Source organism: Panthera pardus, unplaced genomic scaffold (assembly GCF_024362965.1).
Source record: "Panthera pardus isolate Hobbes unplaced genomic scaffold, ASM2436296v1 HiC_scaffold_6, whole genome shotgun sequence".
NCBI lineage: Eukaryota > Metazoa > Chordata > Mammalia > Carnivora > Felidae > Panthera > Panthera pardus.
Window position 1 is genome coordinate 5,154,822 of NW_026526991.1, and position 26,316 is coordinate 5,181,137.

Consider the following 26,316-nt stretch of genomic DNA (forward strand, 5'->3'; position numbering starts at 1 on the left):
ACAGCTGAGCGGCTCCCACGTCTATACAGTCAAGTTTGATGTTCACTTAGCCCTTCAAATTCCAGCCTCAAAGCCTACACGGCTACCTCAGTCTTCCCCAAAGGACAAATTTCTCTTTTCTATTTAAAACATGTGTGACCAGAAAATGGGACCAGAGGGAGAGTGGCTCACGGTGTGGGCCTTCGTGAAGACGTTTCCTGAAAAGCACATGCGTGATTTCTATTTCGGATAGAGTATTTATTAGGAGATGTAATTTTGGGGCAGACACCTCAGAGTTTGCCTAACCCCACAGAAGAAGGGCGAGAACAGGGTGTGTGTGCTGCTCCAAGACAGGAGGCCTCATGGTTTGGGGAGTAAGGCTTCATGACAAGGGGGGAAACGTACAATTGCAGAGCTCGTACCCAACAGACGGGCGCAAGCACTACCCTTGGTGTTTTACAGGAGTTAACTCCTCTAGTCCCAAAACCAGCTTCTGAGGGTGTGGTCGTTTTCCACATTTCACAGAACAGGGATGTGACCTCCCTGCACGGCACTACCATTGAGTGCCAGAACTCTCTGTGACTCCAGAGCCCAAGTTCCTGTCACTGTGCTAACCACCCTGCCAAGAAGGAAGGAAGGAAGGAAGGCAGGAAGGAGGGAGGGAGGGAGGGAGGGAGGGAGGAAGGAAGGAAAGAAGGAAGGGAGGAAAGAAGGAAGGGAGGAAAGGAGGAGGAGGAGGGAGGGAGGAAGGAAGGAAGGACGGAAGGAAGGAAGGAAAGGAGGAGGAGGAGGGAGGGAGGAAGGAAGGAAGGAAAGAAGGAAGGAAGGAAGGAAGGGAGGGAGGAAGGAAGGAAGGAAGGAAGGAAGGAAGAAGGAAAAAAAGAAGGAAGGAAGGAAAGGAGGAAGGAAGGAAAGGAGGAAGGAAGGAAGGAGAAGGAAGGAAGGAAGGAAGGAAGGAAGGAAGCAGGGAGGGAGGGAGGGAGAAAGTCCATTAACCTATTGAAGCTTTTGTCACATTTCACATTGTTACTTATGGTCTAATGAAAAGTCTAATGTGGCAGATACATTTTTGCATTATGTCCAGCCTCCAAAGCTCAGTCCATTAAACAAACCGAAGAATCTAGTCTAGAAGGAGAGGCTCTTTGGTATTTGTGATTCTGGCAAACATGTTTAAGAATCGTAACCACCCAACGATGGATCACTAAAAGTAAACTCTCAGACTGGGGTGGGGGAGGGTAGTGTTTAAATCCACATCCATCATGTCGACAAGCGTCTTCAGAGACATCTCTTTCCCCAACACAGCACGACCTCTGGGACCAGACCACAGCTGTGGTTTTCTTCTCTGGAATCTCTTTGCCAATTCAACTTCTTTCATAAAATTTTTATTAACGTTTAGAGACTGGGGCCACCTTCGTAAAAAGATTCACTCTACCGTTAGTGGAGACTAAGGTACAGGGCGATGCCCTGCCAGCAATGCCACACTGTTCTTGCCCTGATCAGTCTCCAAAACTGTCCAACATTTAAACATTCTCGACGTGGTTCTTAAAATAAAATTGAAGCTGAAGTGAATTCACTGTAACTGGAAAACTCTTACCTAATGTTGACAGTGAAATCCCCCTGAAATATTTTACCGGTTTCTATGTTTCCGGTTAGGCTTACATTCACTATTGGAAAAGAGATTCGCTGGTAAAAGATCTAGAAAAGTCACCCGCCCTGTGAACTCCAGTGACTGGAAAGAGAAACCCTGCTCTTCATTCCCAGTGGACTTGGCCTCCTAAAAATGCACCCCATTCCAGCCTCCTCGGTTTACACGCGGTCACGGGAGCTCGAGGTTCTAGAAAAGCCATGCTTATTCTTTCTGCTAGACTACCAGGGCCTGGTTTTTAAAGTCTCTGAATCTCTACAGCTCTCAGTGACTTCTCTTAAAAACAGATGTAGCTTTTAAAAACGGATACACATTTCACATTTTCTGTACTTTTCCTCTTCCTGCATAGCTGATTAGCTTGGGAAGGTTGTCAAAATTTTAAATTAACATTAGATCATGAATATAGGGAGACATTAGCAGGAAAAATATCTTAACTCTCCATTTGGTATAAATAAAGTATCAGTCAAATCAAGCTTATGAGGAAACTGATACCGGGTTTGCAAGGACAAATGTTCCTTAAAAACAAGAGAACGGTACCAGTTGCCCTCACCCTTGGGGGTGCAAATCCAAACCGCAGCGAGTTACTACCTCCCACCTGTCAGAAGGGCGGAAATCAACAACACAGGGAATAACAGGTGTTGGCGAGGATGCGGAGAAAGGGAAACCCTCCTGCACCGTTGGTGGGAATGCACACTGGTGCGGCCGCTCTGGAAAACAGTATGGAGGTTCCTCAGAAAGTCAAAGATAGAGCTACCCTACGATTCAGCAACTGCACTGCTAGGTATTTACCCAAAGGACACAAAAATACTGATTTGAAGGGATACACACACCCCGATGTTTACAGCAGCACTATCCACAACAGCCAAACTATGGAAACAGCCCAACTGATGAATGGATAAAGAAGATGTGGGGTGTGTGTGTGTGTGTGTGTGTGTGTGTGATGGAATATTGCTCAGCCATCAAAAAGAATGAAATCTTGCCTTTTTCAATGATGTGAATGGAGCTGAGAGTATCATGCTAAGCGAAATCAGTCAGTCAGAGAAGGACAAATAACCATATGATTTCACTTGTATGTGGAATTTAAGACACAAAACAAACGAGCAAAGGGGAAAAAAACCAGAGGGGGGGCAAACCATGAAACAGACTCTTCACTGTACAGAACAAACTGATGGTCGCCAGAGCGGGGGAGGGTGCGTGTGAAACAGGTCATGGCGATTAAGGAGTACACGTGTCATGATAAACAGCGAGTGCTGTATAGAAGTGTTGAATCACTATATATTGCACACTTGAACTGATACTACACTGTGTGTTAACTGCCTGGGGTTTAAATAAAAACTTAAAAACCGAGAGAGAACATGACCACATGACACGGCAATTCTACTCCTAGGCACGTACCCTGGAGAAGTTAAAACATATGTCCGCACAAAAACTTGTACGTGAATTTTTTTAAGTTCATTTATTTATTTGGAGAGACAGAGAGGGCACATGTGGAGGAGGGGCAGACAGAGAGAGAGAGAGAATCCCAAGCAGGCTCCACGCTGTCAGCGTGGAGCCCAATGTGGGGCTCGAACTCGCAAACTGTGAGATCGCGACCTGAGCCAAAATCAACAGACGGACCCTCAACCGGCTGAGCCACCCAGGTACCCCTGTACGTGAATTTTCATAGCAACGTTGTTCACAAAGGCCAAAAAGTGGAAGCACCCCGAAGGTCCATCAGCCAACGATAAACAAAAGGTGATCACGATTCGGCCGTAAGAAGGAAGGGAGTACCGATTCATGCTACAACACGGATGAACTTTGAACACGTGATGGTAAATGAAAGAAGCCAGACACAAAAGATCATGGATTATATTACTCCATTTATAGTAAATGTCCAGAAGAAGCAGATCTACTGTGACACAAAATATATTAATGGTTATCAGGGACTAGGGGAGGGGAAATGGGGAGTGACTACTAATGAGTACGGGGTTTCTTTTGGGGGTGATGAAAATTTCTAGAACTAGACAGTAGTGATGCTTGTATAACCCTGAATATACGGAAAACCAGTACCTTGTAAATTTTTAAATGGTGAATTTTATTACAACATAAATTATATCTTAGTAAAGTTTTTAATAAAAATATAGATACATGAGTGCCTGGGTGGCTCAGTCAACTAAGCACCTGACTCTTGGTTTCCGCTCAGGTCATGATCTCATGGTTCCTGCGATCGAGCCCCACATCAGGCTCTGTGCTGACAGCGTGGAGCCGGCTTGGGGTTCTCTCTCTCCCTCCCTCTCTGCCCGTCCCTGCTTGCACTTTTTTTTCTATCTCTCAAAATAAACAGATTTTTAAAACTGTGGGTACAGTCAAAAGTGACACATGAAATCATTGATACGTATTATTTGTGAAATTTTTAGTTAAGGTGAATAAAGGGGAAACTTTTTTTTTAAGGAGAAAAGGTTTTCATCTTTCTTCTCTCTTCCCTGCTTTCCTGTTCCCTCCCTAATAACTCAGTCCTAGAGTCTGATGGGGCAGAGAAAAAACAACGTCTGCCATGCTGGGGGGACCATGGGAGTCCAGAGCAGGACGTGACCCAAGTGGGGTGAAGAGAGCATCCACACGCGAGGGCGAGGCTCTGGGGATGGGAGATGATCACACACCAGGGAGACTGATCGAATAAGGAAATATACTAAGAATAACAAAATCCAAGCTTCTCGTCGTGTGAAAAGGCAATTGCAAATATGAAAAAGCAAGAAAATTAGAAAGAACCCTGAGAGGTAGGATTAGAATTGGCATTACTGGTGTAGACTCATGGTTTTCAATAGAGAGAGAGGTTGGTACAGAAATGAACGGAAATGTAAATGCACGTATACATGTGTATTGGGGGGAAACGTACCCTTAGAGCTCTGCCCACTGAGAGGCCTGGAGTGCCATCCCAGTGGCAATGAGCAGCCCCAGTGCCCAGATTCTGGATTCTGAATTTCGTTTCCATTGAAAGGACCAAAGCTATTTAGGGAAATGGATAATTCCAGGACTGAGGCAAGGAAAGTACAGATGAGTTTGGAATATTTTATATTGGAAACGAAGGAAGTGCTCTGAGAATGACAGGGTATGCCAAAAGGACACAAACCAGCAGGAGGGGGCTCCTACTGGTCAAAGTAGAGGCAATTTAAAAATCAAAATAAATGAAGAACATAATAGATCATAACCACTTGATACAAGAGGAAATCTTGAGTCCCTGCAAATATAAAAACAGTAAATGAATAAATGAAAGTTCAGTAAGGAATGGAATATTTACATAGTTTCAAATTTTCCCCACAAAATGCTTATTAATTACAAAGTGGATAAAGAGTACCTTACCATGAAAAAGCCTGACAGATCCCAGTATCCCACAGATACTCAAGTGATCAAAGTGAACATAACAGTAACAGGACAAACTAGGATCACAGTGCAACCTAATAAAACACAGTGAGAACACAGCAGCATTTCTGCAGTACTCCCGCCCAAAGATGCAAGCCTTGATCTAGTCGTAAGGAGACAGGAGATAAACTCACACCGGGACATGCTACACGCTGCAATCTTCAGTGTTAAGGTCCGGAAAGCTAAGGAAAGACTGAGGAACTGTTCTAGACTGAAGGACACTGGGGAGATACGACAACCAAATGCAATTCGTGATTCTGACCTGGATCATACAAGACCTGCATGGAATGACTGGCAAAACCAGGCTGGGTCCTGGGGCTGAGACGGTAGTCATGAGCTCATGTTAATATCCATGTTTTGGTGGTCAGATTGCAGTTATGTAGAACGCTACCCTTGTTTTGATTTTTTTGTTTGTTTGTTTGTTTTGAGAAAGAGAGAGACAGAGAGCGAATGGGAGAGGGGAAGAGAGAGGAGACGCAGAATCCGAAGCAGGCTCCAGGCTCTGGGTGTCAGCACAGAGCCTGACTCAGGGCTCTAACCGATGAGCGGTGAGATCATGACCTAAGCTGAAGTCGGATGCTTAAGGGACTGAGCCACCCAGGCGCCCCAGGCTATCCTTGTTTTGAAGGACACACACGCTGAAATATTTGGGGTGATGGGGCCGCTTACTCCCAAATGGTTCAGGGAAAAAAAAAACTGCTCTTCCCACTAAACTTCCAATTTCTCTGTAAATTTGTGACTGCTTTTAAAATCTGATAAAGCAGAAGTTGTGGTAGATACAGCTCATAACAGATCAATCTCCCGCACAAAACAACTATAAACTGGCAAATACGAAAGCAGGAAGACTCTGGAGAAATTCAAAACTCAGGAAAAGGGACAAGTATGGAGGGAGTTTCCCATTCATAAAGGCTTTGAGCCTAAGAGTAAGCCACAGTCACTCCCCAGCACAGCAGCTAAAACCCCAAAAGAAAACCCAGTCCCTCTGGCCTGAAGGACCGGTGTGCAGAACCTGAAGCAACCACGGCCACTAAAAATGTGAGGGAAGTCTCAAACAGGAGAGAGGAGGAGACCCACTTGCTGTTCTAAGTTCTGTCCAAGTTTCCAACGGATGCCCGAACCAGGCATGTGCAAGCCGGACTCAGAGACCCACCGAGAAACAAAAGGGCCAAACTCAGATGCAAGCAAATGCTCACTGCCGGCAAGACAGAGTTTGCAGGTTAACTGCCGCCAGAGCAGGAGCATCGACAGTCTTCAGAGAAATGTAACAGAATCCAGTCTCCACAGCACAGTATTTATAGTGTTCAGCCCTATACTGTCTGATGTGCAGCCACAGTCACATGTGGCTGTCGAGCACTTGAACCGAGGCTAGGGCAGCTGATGAACTGAAGCTTTTTATTCATGTTCATTAATTTAAATTTTAAAATTAATTCAATGAGGAGCACCCGGGTGGCTCACGGTTAAGCGTCCGACTCCGGCTCAGGTCACGATCTCGCGGTCCGTGGGTTCGAGCCCCACGTCGGGCTCTGTGCTGACAGCTTGGAGCCTGGAGCCTGGAACCTGCTTCGGATTCTGTGTCTCCCTCTCTCTCTCTCTCTCTCTGCCTCTCCCCTGCTCATGACTGGAAAACTTTGAAGTACGTTTGCAACGACTAAGTATATGAAACTTGTATTTTAATTATAAATTTTATGAAATCTAAATATAGATCAAGTATTTCCAATGGAAACTTAAGTGTGTAGACTGAAGTCGGCTGTGAGTATAAAGTGTATAGCAGGTTTTGAAGGCTTCGTACACAGAAAAGAATGCAAAATAACTACTGATTGTCGATTTTTAATAGTGATAACATGTTGAAATGATACATTTTGGACACGTTCATTAAATTAAAATATTCAAATTAATTTCACCTATTTCTTTTCAGGTGGCCATTAAAACATTTTAAGTTACATGTGTGAGTCACTCTATATGTGTGTGTGTGTGTGTGTATATATATATATATATATATATTATGTATTAAAAAAATTTTTTTTTTAATTTTAGTTTGAAGTAATCTCTACACCCAGTGTGGAGCGTGAACACAATCCCGAGATCAAGAGCTGCGTGCTCCGCCGACTGAGCCAGCCAGGCACCTCTCACGCTGCATTTCTATTGGGTAACACGGGTCTGGGATGTAATCCAAATACAGTAAAACCTTGAGTTGTGAGTAATTTGTTCTGTGAGTGTTCCGCAAGATGAGCAAACATTTCTAATAAAATTTTAACTTGATAAATGAGTGATGTCTTGCAATATGAGTAGTACGTGACATCGAAAGTCACATGATCACAACTGAGCCAATGGTTTCTCTCTCTCTCTCTCTCTGTGGGATTGTGGGTGATTGTCTCCCATGCTCAGATGCTCAGTCTCAGGCCGCGGTGTTTGGCAGAAATCAGTGATTTTTCAGAACGTTGGAAGGTGCCCACAACTGGCACCAGTGTATTTTTGGTCACTTCGAGGCACCTACAGACAGTCCTTTGCTTTTCCAGACAAGAGCAAGCTTAGGAATGCTTTGCTTCCTTCTAGGTCAGGCTGCCTGCAGATAGAGACCCTTTCCTCTGCTGCCTAATTGCCAGCCACGTTATATACGGTATATGATAAGAGTTTATTAATGCTCTACTATAGTCAACATCCGTGTGAGCATATACAATGGCCCCCACACAGAAAATGATTGAAAAGAAGGGTGCGAAGAAGAAGAAGATGATTACTATGGAAGTTAAGACGGAAATCAAGAAGTATGAACAAAGTACATGAGTGGCCGAAATTGCAAGATATTATACGAAGTCTGCGTCTACATCTTGTCACAGAAGAGGAGGAGGAAAAGGCAGAGGAATCCTCACTTCAAATGAGATTATGGATACGTGTAAAATGGGGGAAACAGCACAAAATTTTGTAGAAAAGCATCACCCAAATAAGGCTATAGCAGTGCGAGTGACGAATCTGTTGAATGACAACGCAATGTCACATTTCTGTGAAACCCTCAAAAGAAGGCAAAAGCAAGTGTCATTGGATATATTCTGTGTTAAAGTTGCATGAAATGAAAAAGATTCCATTGAGCCAATAGATATTAGTGATTCCGTTAGTGATAGTGAAAGTCGTCCTACACAATAACCCTCCTCTCTCTTGTCTCCTCATACCAGCCAAGAAGGTTTTCAAAGGCAAGTGCAGGGTAATTTGTTTACTTTGCTTTGTTTTTTCTTTATTATTTTGTATTATATTACAGTATTGTCATCATTTTTATGTGAATATTTTTGGGTTGTGGAACAAATCATCTGAGTTTCCATTATTCCTTACGGGGAAATTTGCTTTGATATATCAGTGCTTTGGATCGCAAGCATGTTTCCAGAACGAATTATGCTCACAAACCACAGTTTAACTGTACACTCAAGTACAAAGAACTAGAAAAATGTGACCCTCGTTGAGGGAAAAAAACCAATGCAGGCCAACCCTGAGACAATCCAGATACTAGAATTATCATTCAAGGACTTTCTTAATTTTTATTTTAGAGAGAGAGAGCACAAGTGGAGGAAAAGGGCAGAGGGAGAGAGAGAAAGAGAATCTCGAGCAGGCTGTGTGCTCAGCATGGAGCCCAACGTGGGGCTTGATCCCACAACTCTGGGGTCATGAGCTGAGCCGAAATCAAGAGTTGGATGCACAACCAACTGAGCCACCGAGGTGCCCCTCACTCAAGGACTTTAAAACAGCTATTTTAACCTTGCTTAATGAGTTAAAAGAAATACGCCCATAATTGAAGAAAAAAATGTAAGCATATGAATAGAAATTATAAAAAAGAACCAAATGGAAATTCTAGAACTGAAAAACACTATATCTAATATTCAATATTCACTGGATGAGCTTACGAGCAGAACAGAGATGTAAAGAAAGAGCCACTGAACTTGAAGACAGATCAACAGATCTTATCTCATCTGAAAAATAGGGAAAAAAAGATTTAAAAATGAACAGAGCCTCAAGGGTCTGGGGACAATACCAAAATGTCTCAGAGAAGATAAAGGAAAAATATATGTATTTGAAAAGAATGGCTACAAACCCCACATTCAGTGAAAAACAAAATTAAAGGAAGAGAAATCCTTGAAACAGTAGCATGGTATGCTCAAGAAGAAACAACAAATAGGTCTACGATTTCATTTTAAATCAGCCAAAGGAAGAAGAGCCAGTCCCTGAGATTAAAACTAGAATTCAGGAACACCCGAAATTCTCTGGGCTGTTTGTTTTCCTAACACATAATTCCCCTGTGGTAAAAGAAAGCAAACTGAGTTGGGTGGAGGTAGTCACCAAATTCTAGAAGGAAATAGGCTTTTAAATACTATAAAATGCCAGACTCTGATGAAGAAGTAATGAATGAGTAAAAATATGTATATTTGTGTGTGTGTGTGTGTGTGTGTGTGCGTGTGCCTGTGTGTGTGTGTACGAATTAATAATTGGGTTATTGGGTTGGAAGGTACACTACTGATATTCCCAGCCAACTTTTCTACTTTATATTATGACATCGCTCCCTATGGATTTATTTTGAGAGTGTTTAATTACTATTGTATTGTGCATTCCTTTTTTAAAGGCCCTGAGGGCTCACTCACCAAATGTTGACTATTTACAGCCCCCTGGTATGGTACCCCACCGGAAGGCCCAAGGGCCTGTCCTCCATATCCCTCCCCAAGTAACTGCATCTTCCCTGCTGCAAACCCTTGGCCCCCTACGGCTTCCAGGACAGAAGCCGAACTCCTTTGCATGGTACTTTTCAGGACTGGCCCCCCTGTCCACAACTTGACACGTATCCCTTTGCTTCTGATACAAACAGCACTACCCAGTTCTCTGAATAGACATGCCATGCTGAGTCTGACATGCATGATTTCACCTGGGCTATTATTCTCTCTGCCTAGAATGCCCTTCCGTTTTTTCATCTGGCTAATATCCACCCCTCCATCACAACGCGACCAAAAACACCGCTTCCTCCCCAAAGCCTTCTTGGACAACCCCCCCATTTTTAGGTAACTCTCCTGCCTGTGATGCCCACGCTTAGCAACACTTGCAAATACGTCTCATGGGACCGGGACCCCCTCAAGGGCAGGCCTGCGTCTGATTGCTCTGCACTGGGTCCAGCATACAGTAGGTGCTCAATAACCATTCAATGCAAGAACAAATGCCAAAATACTAACTTCCAAAATATGAGTTGACCAAATACTCTTTATGTGGAAGCCTTAAAAAAAAAAAAAAAAAAAACTAAAGGAAACAGCTGTACCAGTGGTCCACACAAAACATGACTCGCGTCCATGTTGATCACCCCACATCCGCCAGATTTAAACTGAATTGTGAAAAATAAACAAAACTTGAACCACTCACTTGGAACCGTGGGGGGAAAAACCAGAACACAATGCCCGCTGCAGTAACCAACCCCATCTTTTCCAGAACTGGGTTATTCTAAGTCGCTTGTGCATACGGTACCTGAGCCAGGACATCTTGAAACTGTTCTCTTGTGAGAGGCATCAGGAAGGTTGTGATAATTCTTTTCAGCTCACTCTTCGACACTGTCATGTTGTGATTGGTATCGAGCAGCTGAAAGGCCTTTCTCAACTCGTCTCCCTTATCGGTAATTTTTTGAAATAAAATCCGTTTGACATCTAAGAAGGACAGTATCGGATTTGCAGTAGCAGCGGCTGTCAAAGAGATACAGTTGTTTATTAGACGTGCTTAAAGCAAAGATCTCCAAAACCACTTCACTGCGGACTAGGATCCCACAAACTTCTAAAACACTCTTTCTTCTACTGTAGCTCACTTTACGCATCTAAGCATTGCTTGACTTACAACGGCGAATCTACGGCCATTTTTTACCTCTGAAATCTGGTCAACATAAAATAACGGTAATCACGTTAAAGAGAAAAAGCAAAGCAAAGATAATCTTCCCTGTCCAGGACATGTACCATTATAAGCAAAGAAGATGGTCTTCAGAAGAAAATTCAATTAGAACAGTATCATTTCAAATAAATCTTCAAAATATCATATTCACTTTTCACCCCCTTGCCACTTTTTTGAGGGGAAAACGTGTAACTCTCAAATCTAGATCATTTCCCTTTCCAAGACAAGGAAGGGATGAGAATGGCTGGTCCCCTGGAAGGTAATGAAAGAATGTCAGAAGGTGCTAAATAAGTTCCCGGAGGCGGGGGGGCTGCACTTCCTGGGAGGAAAAGCAGTCACGTGGGGCCCGTGGTACTGTAGATCCCAGGGGTCCCCGTGTCACCAGAGGAGAGCTGACACACCCCAGCCTCCATCCTCTCTGTCTAAGATGGAAACGGCCGTGGGAACAAGTAAATACAGTAAGTACAAATCCACTCATGGTATCAGTCAGTTTCATAAGCATGAGCACGTGATTGTTCCCTTTTGATAGTTTACAACCTACTCAAGAAAGAGGAGCCTAAAACGAAAGGTAGTTTGGTAAATCTGTTCTATTGACTTATGAGACTGTAAAGGCTTGGTGACTACAGCTTACTTAGTAGCTTTGCTTTACATAGTAAATTCTGGATGTGTGTTAAATGTCTTTAATGTCATTTCTTCTTTTATAAACTCATTCACAAGCAGGAGCCAGGGAAGGGTGATTCTAGTTATTTCCCTTCAAATGAGAATTTCTTATCCAGGTATCATGCCTCTCTGGCATGAGCTTTCACCAACGTTCACCTCCCCCGATGCTCGCCGAGCACCCAGGAAGCCTATGCCAGGTGCTGGGATGCCTTTCGCTCACCATGCCCACTGCCTCCTTGGGGAGGGGCACACATAACCAGGACCCACTGGAGACCTAGAAAAGAGGGTGGCTGGTTTGGGGTGACAGGCTGAAGGTCTCAGGAAAAGCTGCTTACAAGAAAGAGGTGACAACTTCAACTGGAACTTGGTGCTCCCAAGAGTGAGAGAGGCTAGAAGCAGGGGGTACTGTGGAGGACAGCCAGTTGAGGCAAACGGAGGGACAAGCCTAGGAGGCATCAACCCGGAGACGAGACTACGAAAGTCAGCAGGAGCCAAATCCCAGGGGCTCCCATCCAGCTTCATGCTCTGGTCATGGGACACCAAGCTGGGACTTCCATCGAGAGAATGACATCACCCAATTTTCATTCTTAAACTGAATTCTGACATCACATGTAGGAGGGACAGAAAGGGGAGGACCCAGTGACAGTATGGAGACATGTCATTAATTAACAGCATGCTCAGGCACGTATTAATGGAGGTCTACACTAAGATGATGGGCACGGAGGGAAAAGTAGGAGTGAATGAACGAGAAGTTGAAATAGACCAGGTAAAGTCCCTAGTGCTCCAATGGCAGATCCGTGAGCAAAATAAATGATCATTGCTATTCCAAGCTTCTACATTTACAGGAGATCGTATATAGCAATACATACTGGAACGGATGAGAAAAAAGTTTATGGGAAAACTAATGAATTCATTTTGGGATCTCTGAGTGGGAATGTCCACTTGAAAGCTGAACACAAACATTTAGAGATCAGAAGTGGGGGAACTGGCCATGTAGAAGCCATGGGGGAAGCACGCCACGAAGAGAAGAAGGGAGCCCCGAGAAACACTGACTTTTAAGGAAGTATAATTCAGTCATTCAAAAAATATGTATCGAGCACCCATCATATTTCAGCCAATGCTCTAGGCACTGAGGTATTACAGTGAACCAGACAGAGGAGATCAGCTCTTGTAAAGCTTAGAATCTGGAGGAAAGAGTAAAGACAAGGAACAGATAATCAATAAGCGATAAAATAATGGTAGGCAGAAGTGCCACAAAGACGGTGAGAAAGAACACGGCGAAGAGCCAGGGGGGAGCCGTTTTAGGTGCAGTAGTCAGGGAAGTCCTCTCTAGGTGTGTGATGAGCTGAACCACAACGATGAAATGAGCCAGCCAGACGAGAAGCTAGAGGGGACACAGCAACAGGTAAAGCGCCTGCGCAGGAATGAGTTTGATGTGTCCAGGAAAGCAAAGGGCCAGCGTGGACACGGCACGCGTGCGTCGCGTGAGACGGAGGGCAGAAGTTGCTGAGATCGGGGTGGGTGGTGCTTCAGTGTCTGCACAAGAACCTGGGGTTGTCTCCAAAGGCAACGGGAAAGCTCAGGAGAGTTCAAGCAGGGCGGTGATCCCCTCTAACCTACGTTGTCTTCAAAAATCACTCCGGCTGCTGTGTAGAGAGTAGATTACACAAGGGCAAGAAATGAGGAAGAAGACCAGAGAGCAGGCGATTGCAAGGGTCCGAGAAGAGGTATCTGTGGCTTAAACCAGGTGGTGGCCCTGGATGTGGGGCAGGGGGGGAAAGTAGACAGATGGGAGGTATAGTCAAGAGACAGAGTGGACGGGGTTTTGCTGACTGATCGGCTCAGCAGGGCAGAGCCTGAAGAAACCAAGGACAACTGGGGGCTGGGCTCGAAGAACCACATAAATGATGGTGCTATTCACCGAGATGGAGAACGCCAGGAACGAAGAGCTCTGCTTGGCCGGCTCACGGTTGAGATGCCCATCAGATGAACCCACGCAGAAAGGTCAGAGAGGCACCTGGAGATTCGATCTGGAGCTCAGGAGGGAAGTCAGAACGGGGCTATCGCTCTGGTTATGCGTGAGGCGTAGAGATGCGGGGACGTGGAGTCAGAGGCTCACCTGGGAGGGAGCAGATGCGGGGAAGAGGACTGAGTAGGAGCCCCCAGCGTGAAGAGACCTAAACGTCCCAGATTTCCAGGGGCCCTGCCGGCACCCCCCCCCACTCCATTTCCGTCCCCGGAATCTCAGAAGCAGCCGATCCACAGGGAGGGGCTGCATGGCTCCACGTGGGCTGGCGAACCCGGTTTCGCCCTCTGCCCATCCAGCCCCGAACTCCTCCTCCGGCCCCAGGGTCACGGAGGAGTCTCTCTTGTCAATCTATGTCTCCACCTTGAAATCTTTTTTTGGGCTTTTCACGTCTAGTTTTAGTTGCTTCCCAAGAAGCACCACCTTTGCAATCAACAATTCTAATTTAAAAGTCATCAGAAATATTGGTTTGAAACAAGGGGACAGTAAAAGGAAAACTCTTTCACGTGCCTAACGCGCCTCCCAAGGTTTGAAAGGAAAGCAGTAACGACACTCACATAATCGGCTGGTGGGAGTACAAATTGATATCATCTTTCCGAAGGGCAAGTTGACAACCTTTTCTGCATCCGTTTAGAATATACAACAGTCACAAGAGACTGTCATTCTCACCCCAACGATGAGAACGAGTGGGATGCTCAGTTTTAAGCCCATCAGAGAACTGAGGGACGCCAACAACCTAAATTCCGGAAAGGGCAAGCCACTCCTCAGAGGGGACGGACCCGGGGCCCTTTTACCCTTTGCAGGAGCAGGGGGAGCAGAGCACATTCATTCTCGACCGGGGTGAGGGAAAAAGAACCAACCATTCAGCGGCCGCACGGGGACAGGTGTGATGGGCTGAGGCCGCGGGGCCTCAGCCACAGGGCAAGTCCGCGCCCGGCCTCCTGCGCCTTCCCGCGGGGGTGGAAGTGGCACCCCACTGCTGGGGACGAGGTACGGGGCTGTGACGGGGCCCGGGTGGGCAGGCTCTTCCCTGAGTGTAAGGCACCTGCTCGCCAGAGGCTGAGGACAGAGCACGAGAGCAGAGGCGAGTCCCTAAGGCTGAGCCCACCTCAGGGGCCCACCTGCAGAGTGGAGGCAGGCAGGCAGGCAGGGCAGAGACAGGCCTCTTCAGGAGCGGAAAACTAGGAGCTGGGCTGGAGGGCAGAGAACCCCCCACCCCGGAGACCCTCCGAAACTGGCAGGGGGCGCCGTAAAGCAGAGAGCCAACCCGGCAGCCGGATTGGGAAGCGCTCGGACGTCCAGATCAAAGCATTTGAAAACCAGGGGCAGCTGCAACCGAAGCCAGACAAGAGCTCAGTTCGGAGATGAAATGGAGACAGCCCATCTCACTTGAAGCCTGAGAGAAGAGGCTTTCAACAGTTTCTTCTGCTTCCTCCGTGCTCCACACAAATGTGTGCCATTAAATCTTTTTAAAACTGCGAGACAAGTGAAATGAGAAAAGGTGACCTAACCAAGAGCGAAACCAGAAGAGCCACAGAGAGAACAGATGGAGAAACGATCAGGTGTGTAAAGCAGGAACGGTGAACACGTTCAAGAGATCACAGGCAAACCTAACAACACGCTGAATATACAGGGGATTTCAGCGGGGAAAAGCAAAACTGTTCTTGAAAGCACACTGCAAAGCTGGAAATTAAAAGTATAAGATCAGAAGTAAAAAGAAAAAACTCATTTGATCTGCTTAACCGCAGACTGCACACGACAGAAGAAGAGCCTCATGAATATAAAGTCAGGTCCAGAGCAATCCTTCAGATTTGAACATAAAGCAAAAAAACTGTTTTAAAAGGAAACAGGGGTCCCAGGTCTGTGGTTTGCCCCATGAACAGCGCTCATTTAATATGAATTATGCAAGTACGTCACCTCCATGTATGTGCACCACCACGCAGGAGACAGAGGGCAGCCAAACACTTCGCGGTCCCCACCTTCGGGGAGGCAAAAGGTGCTAGGAGACTTTTACTTTAAACAAGAAAAAGGAATTCAGTACTGAGAATTACCACCAGTAAAAACGGAAGGCAAGTGGCCAAAGGGAAAAGCAGGCACTGACGGCAATTAAGGCAGGCGAAGGACTAGTACCTTCCATACAGAGAGAGTGCCCACGAGTCACCCGAAGACCAGCCCACAGCAGGGGAACGGGCAAAGGATATCAACAGGCGGCTCACAAAAGAGGGACAGAAAGCTGGCAAACCGGACAATCAAAGCTCACCTCCCCGTTCAGGAAAGGCAAGTGGACACGACAGAATACTGCTTGTGCGTGAGGCGACGTAAGAGGCGAGGTTCTGGGTTAGGATACTTCGAGGTCAACACTTTCAAGCGTTCCTTGCGGGGATGTCCAGGCACACACTTCCGAAGGCCAATGTGGCAGAGCGCAAGAGCCTCGGCGGGAACGCCCCTCGATCCACGCTGCTCTGCAGGATCAGAAAGGTCAGCTAAGACGCGTCCGGAGGGCACCGGACACGTGGGGCTGCTGAACGGTGTTGGCAGCTGCTGGCCGACCCCCACCTATTCTCCCCTTTTCCCTTGGAAACAGAAATGCTCAAATTTTGGCAGACATTCGGCCACCTAGAGATCTGTATTTCCAGACTCCCGGGTAGATGCCTGTGACCCTGCGATCCACTGGGAGGAAGCACAGTGTCCAGTCCGACTTGACAGGAATGCCTTTCCCCCCTCACAAGGCAGAATTCAGTGCATCCGTGCCTTTGTCCCCTCTGAGGCCTCCAGGCACCTCGGGTTGTGTGCTCGCTATGCTTTCCGCACACGCGCTTCCGTTCTGGTAGTGTTTGCCTCAAGCCACTAAAATTCTTTACCCCCGCCCCCCCCCCCCCCCGGACTGTGAGTGCCATCAGGGCAGGACCTCTGCTGGGCCCACCTCTTTATCCTCAGTACCTATGACAGTTCTTGTCACATGTCAGGGCTTAGAAAATGTTCAGGAAAGAAGGAAGGGGAGGGAGAGGAGGGAGAGATGAAAAGATATCTACTTTGGGGAAATGATTACGTTGAATTTTACTGCTTTAAAACTGAGAGATGCAAACAAGTTTAAAACTTACATCCACACAAAAACCTGCATGGAAACGTTTCCAGCAGCTTTATTCATGAGTGCCAAGATGTCTTTCAGTAGTGAACAGATAAGCTAACCGTGGTACATCCATGTAAGAGCATATTTTTCAGAGGTTAAAAACTGGGCTACTGCCTCATCAAAAGACAGGAAGGACCTTAAGTGCGTACTGCTAAGGGGAAGAAGCCCGTCTCAAAAGGCTCTGTACGATATGATCCCAACTTGATGACATTCTGAGAAGGCAAAACTATGGAGACAGTAAGAAGACCAGTGGTTGCCCCGACTAGGGGCGGGGAGGGATGAATGCGTGGACCACAGGGGATTTTGTGGCGCAGTGAAACGGTCCCATGTGATATCGTCATGCTGGACACGTGCCATTATATGTTTATTAAAACCCAGAGGATGCACAACACAAAGAACAACTCGACTATAAACTGCAGACTTTGGTCACTAACAACGTATCAATAACGGCACATCAATCGTAGCGAATGCACGATGTCAACAGTAGGGAATGGGGATGAGGAGTAAAGGGGTGTATGGAACTCTCTGGACTTCAGCTACATTTCTCTGTAACCCTAAAACTACTAAAATAAAGAGTCCCTAATGAAGAAAAACTAAGTAAGGAGATATACTAGGGAACACGGTAGTTTTGGAATCACACCGTCTGGGTTCAAATCTTGATCCTGCCACTTTAAAACTACATAACTTCTGGGCAAGTGGTTTGATCGAGCTGTGTCTCCGTTTCCCCATAAAGAATATAGGGACAGTAAGAGAGTCTACTTCATAGCTCTGTTGCACGTGGTTAAATGATATGTGAAGCTTTTGTACAGAGTCTGGTACATACTAAACACACTTAAGTAATATCTACCGTTAGCATTATTTCTTCACGAATACTCACTTGAAGAAGGTCTAAACACACGTTGGAAACCATTCCTTGAATACACTCTACACGGTGAAGAGTGAGGTCTTAAATTCATGAACTTGTGTGTGGGAGGATACGAAAGATGCCAGTCCCGTATAACCGCCATTTTGCACATTAAATCCCTGTGACATAAAAGAAAGCAGAGTACATTACTTTTGAGCACACGTTACAAATGTGGCCAACCTCCTCCCTATTCTTCTTCCAAAAGGACAGCTGGAGACTCTAACAATGCTAGTCATGACCTTCTTGCCAATGTTTCGAAAACTCTTCTTAAAATGAACACAAGATCATGATTTTAGACTCATTGTTTTTAGTGGATCCACTAATTCTCAAAAATGGGGAAATAAGGAAGTTCTTGGGTAGGAAGATCCACCCGCATCTTGACTACCACTGACTCATTCCTTTGGTGGGAGTAAGGATGGAAAGTTTGGATTCCCTATGCTCGCCTCAAGTGCCTCACTGCATATCCATCCCAGAGGCAGGGCAGACGGCAAGAGCACCAACAATGGTTCAGTAAGAACCTCTGAAAATCCTCTCCTCCATGAAGACAATAAGAAAACTGGCAAAACTCATCAGAACCCACTTTTTCAGAACCCTGGAAATTAACCAAAGGTTTGCAGAAGTCTAGGGAGCCCTTATTCATAAACACTGGCAGAATCTCAGTATGAACACCACGTTTTGTGGCACTTCAACTTCCCCTGCTCCCGTCCACCCCTGCCCCCAAATAGGCAGTAGCCTTGAAACCAACAGCCTGCAATTTCAGTGAAAATCCGGCAGTCTGCCAATCGCTGGAAAGGGGAGAATGGGGTTGGTGCTCCTTCGAGCACCATTACAAGAAATTGTCAAAAGGCATTTGCTGAAAAAAATCAGAGGCAACTGTTGTCTAGGCTTCTAGCTGCCTAAAGGATCAGATAAGAGATGGAGCAAATAATAGACTAACAAAAAAACCTTAAAGGGAAATCTAGGGAATGAGATGTCCACAGGGAAGCTCCCACATAATCTTGGGAGTCTAGAAAGCCACTCACACATATAGAGCTGTGAGCAAGCCCAGGGCTGTGTGCTTGCTCAGGAAGGAATGGAGCAGGCCCTAAACTCTTACCTTGGGGCTGACCTTGGGGCTCTGCACAAGCAGGAAATGAAGCCTAAGGTAGGTCTCTAAACTGCCCATCAGAGTATTAAAGGAACACTCAAATACACACAAAGAGCCCCTCGGCAAAGACTGGAAGACTATTATTTGCAGGCATTTAAGGAAATCTCTGTCCAATCATGAGCTGATCACTAAACTAACCAATCAGACACTTCAATGGTCATATGTGACAAAAAATACAGACTTTACAAAGTCAGTTTAGAAAAGTCACTATACAGGGGCTCCCGGGCATCTCAGTGGGTTGCTGTTGATTTCAGCTAGGTCTTGATCTCCTGGCTTGAGTTCAAGCTCTGCACTGGGCTCTGTGCTGAGTGTGAAGCTAGCTTACAAAAGGAGAGGAGAGGAGAGGAGAGGAGAGGAGAGGAGAGGAGAGGAGAGGAGAGGAGAGGAGAGGAGTCACTAAACAAAAACAAAAATTTAACAAGTGGAAAGAATATGTTTTCAAAAACTGCCACATTATTTAAAATGTCTAGTTTTCAATAAAAAAAATTATGAAACATGAAGAAAGAAAGAAAGAAAGAAAGAAAGAAAGAAAGAAAGAAAGAAAGAAAGAAAAAAGAAAGACTCATACATACATACATACCTTTAGAAACCATGCAAGCTAGGAAACAGTGAGGTGAAACATTTAGTGTAGAAAGGGAAAAAAACCTACCAACCTAGAATTCTGTATCCAGAAAAATTATCCTTCAAAAGTTAAAGGCAACTAATACTTTCTTACACAAACAAAAACTGAGGATAAGTCACCAGCAAGCCTGCTTTAAAAAAAAAAGGTTAAATTCTTCAGAAAGAAGGAAGAATTATACAAGTCAGAAACTTAAAGTTACATAAAAAAGAGGAGCATTAGAAAAAGCATAAATTAAGGTAACATAAACACATATGCACCCAATAATAGAGCCCCAATATACATGAAGCAAAAACTGATAAAACTGAAAGGAGAAACTGACATCTGAACAATAATAGCTGAAGACTTCAACGGCCACTTTTAATAGTGGATAGAACAACTGTACAAATCAACAATAGAGGACTTGAACAACACTATAAACCAATTAGACCTAACGGGCATGTAAAGAACACTCCACCCAACAATGGTAGAATATACACTCTTCTCAAGTGCACATGGAACATTATTCAATCATATGTTAGCACATAAAACAAGTCTTGAAAAATTTTTAAATATACGAATAATCAAAGGATGTTCTCTAACTACACTGGAATGAAATTAGAAATCCATAACAGAAAGAAATTGAGTAATTCACAGATATGTCAAAACTAAGTAACACACTCTTAAATAACCCCAACGGATCAAAGGGAAAAAAAAAACACAAGTGAAATTAGCAAATACTTTTGGATGGATGAAAATGAAGGCACACATGCCAAAAATTATGGGCTGTAGTGCTTAAGAGGGGAATTGACAGCTGTAAATGCCTGCATTATTTTTTAAAAGAAAAAAACCTCAAATCAATAACTTAATCTTGTTCTTTAAGAAACTAGAAAAATAAGAGTAAACTAAGCCCAAATAAACAGAATAAAGGAAATAATAAAGATTAGAGCAGAAATAAATGAAATTGAAAAGAGAGAACAAACAGAGTTAGTTCTTTGAAAAGATTAGCAAAATTGACACATTTCTGGCTAGATTTTCTAAGAAAAAATGATAAGGATAAAAACAAAAAGGATAAGGGAATGCTAGAACAATTGTATGCCAATGAATTAGCTAATCTACACAAAATAGAAAGACACAAGCTACTGAAACTGACTGAAGAAGAAATAGAAAATCTGAGTAGACCTATACCAAGAAAAGAAATTAAATGAGAAATCAAAAACTTCCTGCAAAAAAAAAAAAAAGCCCAGGACCAAATGGGTTCACTGGTATGTTCTAGCAAACATTTAAAGAATAATTAAAACCAATTAATCCCTCACAAACTCTTCCAAAACAAACAAACAGAAAAAAAAAAAAAAACAGATAAGAGGGAACACTTCCCAACACAATTCTGTGAGGCTAGCATTACCAAATCCAGACAGAGGCATAAGAAAACAAAGCTAAAGACCAATATTCCTTAGGAATATAGGAAAAATCTTCAACAAAATACAGTGACATTAAAAAAGAATTAGATGTCATGAACAGGTGAGATTAACCCAGGCACTCAAGGGTGATTGAACATATAGAAAGCAGTCACTGTAATACACCACATTAATACAATTTAAAAAAAATTATCACCTCAATAGATGCAGAAAAAGCATTTCACAAAATCTTATGCCTTTTCTTGATAAACACACTCAACAAGCTAGGAATAGAAGGGAACTTCCTTGACCCAACAAAGGGCATGAGTAAAAAACCAACAGCTACCATAGTATAGAATGGTAAAAGAACAAAACTTGAAAGCCTTCCCCCTAAAATCAGGAACAAGGCAAGGATGTCTGCTCTCACCACTTCTATTCAACATTGTACTGAAGGTCCTAGCCAGAGCAATTAGGTAAAAAAAGGAAATAAAAGGCATCCAGCTCTAGTGGCACAAGTAAGTTTTATAACATCACTTGTCTGAGGCTCCTAACTTAGCAAACCTTCAAAGGGAAGGGGGGGGAAGAAGTTTTCTCTATTAGACTTCACCTTTAAATGCAAGTGCACAATTATTTAATATTCAAAAATAGATATAAGTGTGTGGCACTATTTGAGAATGAAGAACCAGACTAGACAATACATCTAAAGCCCTAGATTTTAAGAATCTCAAGTTTACAGGATTGAAGAAATGAATCAGAATTTTTTTTAATGTCAAAGAAATACACACTGGCTGGTGCTCTGGTTTACCTCTCTTTGGGCAGCCCCTGACTTCCTAGCATGGTATTGGTCTAGACCTGCCTTATTTACACAGGTCCCTGTGAGCCGGGACAATACCAGGGCTTGAAGCCATGTGAGGCTGACAGCAGAGTCCCATGTACATCTTTATTCAACTAGTTAAATTCAACTGAAACCTAGAATCATAGCATGGGTAAATTTACAGAAGAACATGGTTTGGTATGTGTTCATACAGCCAAAATATATTTAATGAGCTTCCTTCTAGAAGTCTGGGGTTCAATGAACAAAACACAATCATGGACATCGTGGGCCTTATATTCTAGTCCTGGAAGACAAACAATAAATAAGTGAATGATACAAGTGGTTAAGTACTGTGAAGACAAATGGAGGGGGGGGGGGGGTGCGGGGGACTAGGTAACACTGATCTGACAGGAACCAGGAAGAGAACAATGCCATTGGGAGGACAAAGAGACAACAGGAGGTCAGACAGAGGAAAACCACATAGGCTTCTGTGATGGCTGGGCTCTCTCCATGAGTGATATATGAAGCCACTTGAGGGCTATATACAGAGAAGAGAAATATGTACAGGGTTATGATCTGGGCTTTGCATTTAAAGGATCCCTCTGACTACATGTCAAGAACAGACTTACAGAGGGAGGGGAGGAAACAGGGGGATCAATTATAAGTCTACTGAAATAATGCATGCAAGAAAAGATGGTGGCCTGGACCAGGGTCGTTTGGGTAAAAGCGTTGAGAAATGGTCATATTCTAAATATATTCTGAAGGCAAGGTCAATTGTATTATCTTATAGATTTGATTTGGCATGCAAGACAAAGGCTGAAAGAAGTGGCCATTAACTGAGATGGGAAAGATTACAGGCAGGACAGCTTTTGAGGGGAAGATCAAAAGTTTCATTCTGCACATGATGAGTTGGAGATACCTGTTCAGTCTCCCAGGGGAGATACTGAATAGGCAGTTGGATATTTGAGCTTGAGTCTGGGGAAGAGTCTGGGACTGGAGATACAAGTGTGAGGACTGTCAGCATATAATGGAAATAAGGCATGATGTCAGATCAGCCCACCATGAAAGCACGTGTAAAAAGAGAAAACATGTCAGAGCTGAGCTTTGGGGTATTCCAACATTCAGAGTTCAAGAAGATGAGGAGGAACCAGCAAAAGATGAAAAAGAGCAGCCAATGAGAAATGAGAAAAACCAGGAGACTGAAGTGTCCTGGAAATTGAGTGAGGAACATATTTCAAGGAGGGAGTCATGGTACATGTCAAATGCTACAGTGATCATCATTGAAGATGACCAAAAATTGCCCTTCGGATCAAGCCATGCGACAGTACTGTTCAATCCAAGAGGTACCATGCTGGTGGAACTGGGAAGTTAGAGGGGGAGCCTAAGCAAGGTACACATAAACTCAGAGTAAAAGAATCTCTGCTTTAAAGCAGAGAAACAGTGTGGTAACTGAAGGAGGTATGAAGGTCAAAGAAGAAATGTCTTTAAGACAGGAGAACTGGAAGCAGCTATAAAGACTTCTGGTAGTGATCCAGTGGCAAGGCAAAGAATAATGAAGCAGGACTGAAAGAAGGGGTGACCAGTTCCCATGGGTTCACCAGTGGAGGCAGGATCTCATCCCATGGATGAGCCTTCTTAGGAGCACACTCAGTTCATCACTTGTGACGAAGGAGAAGACAGTAGACACAAATGTGGTGAGGAGAGTGCATGTTGCTTCCCTCCAGCTCGTGTCTATGTCTTCTGTGAAATGGGAAATTGGGCCATCAGCATCAAGTGAGGATGGGATAGGCATCCAGGATTCAAAAGAGAGGACAAAAAGTAAAAAGTGGTCCAGAAGAGATGGCAAGGGGGCGTGAGGTGGGAGATGAAGAATGACGGGCAAGGAGTTGTAATAGCCCATCCAAGGTCCATGGACATGAACTCAAGAACCAGACCCAGGGAAGTGGAGAGCTGGATTTAATTGGGGTCAAAGTTTTGAAAAGCAAGTGCTATACAGCAAGGGGCATCACATGCACATATTGTCCAGAAAGAGGCCCCAAGAATGATGGGAATTCTTGGTGTCTCTGAAATAATTGCACAAAACTAAGGAAGTGAAGAGACCAGAAACTCAAGTTCATGAAGAATTTTAAGAAGGAAAAGAAAAAGGTTTCAGAATATGGCAGCACAGCACGGAGACCCTGAGCTTGTCTTGTCCCCGAAATGCAGCCAGATAAGCACCAAACCATTTTAAGCACCTAGGAAATTGATCTGAGGATTAACACAACAATCTGCATAACTTGAGCCACAGAACTTGGCGGGTATGCATTACAGAGAGGTGAACTGGAGGAGAGAAAAGCTGTGGAGGGTAGGGAGTTGTTTTGCAGAGAGGACAGAGAATGGGAAAGGGAGAGAATGTGGCACATCAGGATTGTTCAAGAAAAGCACTCCCCATAAGTGGCTGGAGAGAAGAAGAGAGAAAGAGTGAAAACACTTGCAGGGGGCTGAGCAAATCTGTCCCCCAAAACCATTGGTATAGAAAGAGAAAATTTTATTTTTTTTGCTTTATTTCTTAAATGTTTTATTTTATTTCATTTTATTCTATTTTATTATATAAATTTTTTAATTTTTTCTTTTCTTTTCCTTTTTTCTTTATTCTTTCAAGCTTCTTTCAACAAGCTTGACCAAACACACCCACCTAGGATCTAGCTTCATTTCTTTGATTTTTTTGTTTTGTTTTTAATTTTTTAATTTTTATTTTAATTTTTTTCTTCCTCCAAAATGACAAAATGAAGGAATTCACCCAAAAACAAAGCAGAGGAAGAAATGACAGCAAGGGGCTTAATCAACACAGATATAAGCAAGATGTTTGAGCTAGAATTGAGAACCATGATAATAAGAATACTAGCTGGGGTTGAAAAAAAGCAGAGTCCCTTTCTGCGGAGATGCGAGAAATAAGATCTAGTCTAGATGAAATTTAAAATGCTATAACTGAATTATGCTAAGTGAAATAAGTCAGTCAGAGAAGGACAGATATCATATGTTTTCACTCATATGTGGATCTTGAGAAACTTAACAGAAGACCATGGGGGAAGGGAAGGGGAAAAAATAGTTATAAACAGAGATGGAGGGAGGCAAACCATAAGGGACTCTTAAATACAGAGAACAAACTGAGAGTGGATGGTGGGGGGGGGGGGGGTAGGGGAGAGGGGAAAATGGGTGTTGGGCATTGAGGAGGGCACTTGTTGGGATGAGCACTGGGTGTCGTATGTAAGCGATGAACCAAGGGAATCGACCCCAAAAACCAAGAGCACTCTTTACACACTGTATGTTAGCCAGTTTGACAATAAATTATATTTTTAAAAAATTGCTATAAACAAGACGCAATCCAGAATAGATATCACGATGGCAAGGATGGATGAAGTAGAGCGGCAAATCAGTGATTTAGAAGATAAAATTATGGAGAATAATGAAGCAGAAAAAAAGTGGGAAACAAAGGCAAAAGATCATGATACAAGACTTAGAGAACTCAGTGACTTATTAAAAATGAATAACATTAGGGGCGCCTGGGTGGCTCAGTCGGTTAAGCATCCGACTTCGGCTCAGGTCACGATCTCACGGTCCATGAGTTCGAGCCCCGCGTCAGGCTCTGGGCTGATGGCTCAGAGCCTGGAGCCTGCTTCCGATTCTGTGTCTCCTTCTCTCTCTGCCCCTCCCCCGTTCATGCTCTGTCTCTCTCTGTCTCAAAAATAAATAAAAACGTTAAAAAAAAAAATTAAAAAAAAAATGAATAACATCCAAATCATAGGAGTCCCAGAAAATGAAGAGAGAGAAAAAGAGACAGAAGGTTTATGCGAGCAAATTATAGTGGAAAACTTTCCTAGTCTGGTGAAGGAAACAGACATTAAAATCCAAGAAGCACAGAGAACTCCCATTGGATTCAACAAAAACTGACCATCACCAAGGCAAATCACAGTCTAATTCTCAAGATACACAGACAAGGAAAGAATTATGAAAACAGCAAGGGGAAAAAAGTCCTTAACCTATAAGGGAGGATAGATCAGATTCACAGCAGACCTAGCCACAGAAACTTGGCAGGCCAGAAAGGAGTAGCAGGATATAGTCAAGGAGCTGAATTGGAAAAATACGCAGCCAAGAATTCTTTATCCAGCAAGGCTGTCATTAAAAATAGAAGGAGAGATAAAGAGTTTCCCAGACAAACAAAAACTAAATGAATTCGTGACCACTAAACCTGCCCTGCAAGAAATTTTAAGGGGGACACTTTGGAGAAAAGACAAAACAAAACAAAACAGACCAAAAGCAACAAAGACTAGAAAGGACCAGAGAACATCATCAGAAACACGAACTCAACAGGCAACACAATGGCGCTAAATTCGTATCTTTCACCCTAAACGTCAACGGACTAAACACTCCAATCAAAAGACACAGGGTATCAGAACGGATAAGAAAATAAGACCGATCTACATGCTGCTTACAAGAGACTCATTTTAGACCTAAAGACACCTGCAGGTTGAAAGTAAGGGGATGGAGAACCATCTATCATGCTAATGGTCATCAAAAGAAAGGTGGAGTAGTCATATTTATATCAGACAAACTAGATTTTAAAATAAAGACTGAAGAAGGGCATTATATCATAATTAAAGGGACTATCGAACAATAATATCTAACCATTGTAAATACTTATGCCCCAATGTGAAAGCACCCAAATACATAAATCAATTAATC

The 26,316-nt window shown here is 43.9% G+C and overlaps 1 protein-coding gene across 10 annotated transcripts in view; it reads right to left on the reverse strand.

Annotated features, from left to right (window-relative positions):
• Window positions 1-26,316, reverse strand: part of EFCAB6 (EF-hand calcium binding domain 6) — a 241,550-nt gene that overhangs the window by 198,818 nt on the left and 16,416 nt on the right. For 7 of the 10 annotated variants that reach the window (XM_053895851.1, XM_053895852.1, XM_053895850.1 and 4 more), the window contains 2 exons: window positions 17,612-17,757; window positions 10,508-10,719 (listed from right to left, as the gene is read on the reverse strand). In XM_053895851.1, the coding sequence (XP_053751826.1) occupies window positions 10,508-10,719; window positions 17,612-17,757 (358 nt within the window). The remainder of the gene's footprint in view (window positions 1-10,507; window positions 10,720-17,611; window positions 17,758-26,316) is intronic. The other 3 variants (XM_019447136.2, XM_019447138.2, XM_019447137.2) reach the window with 1 other exon arrangement.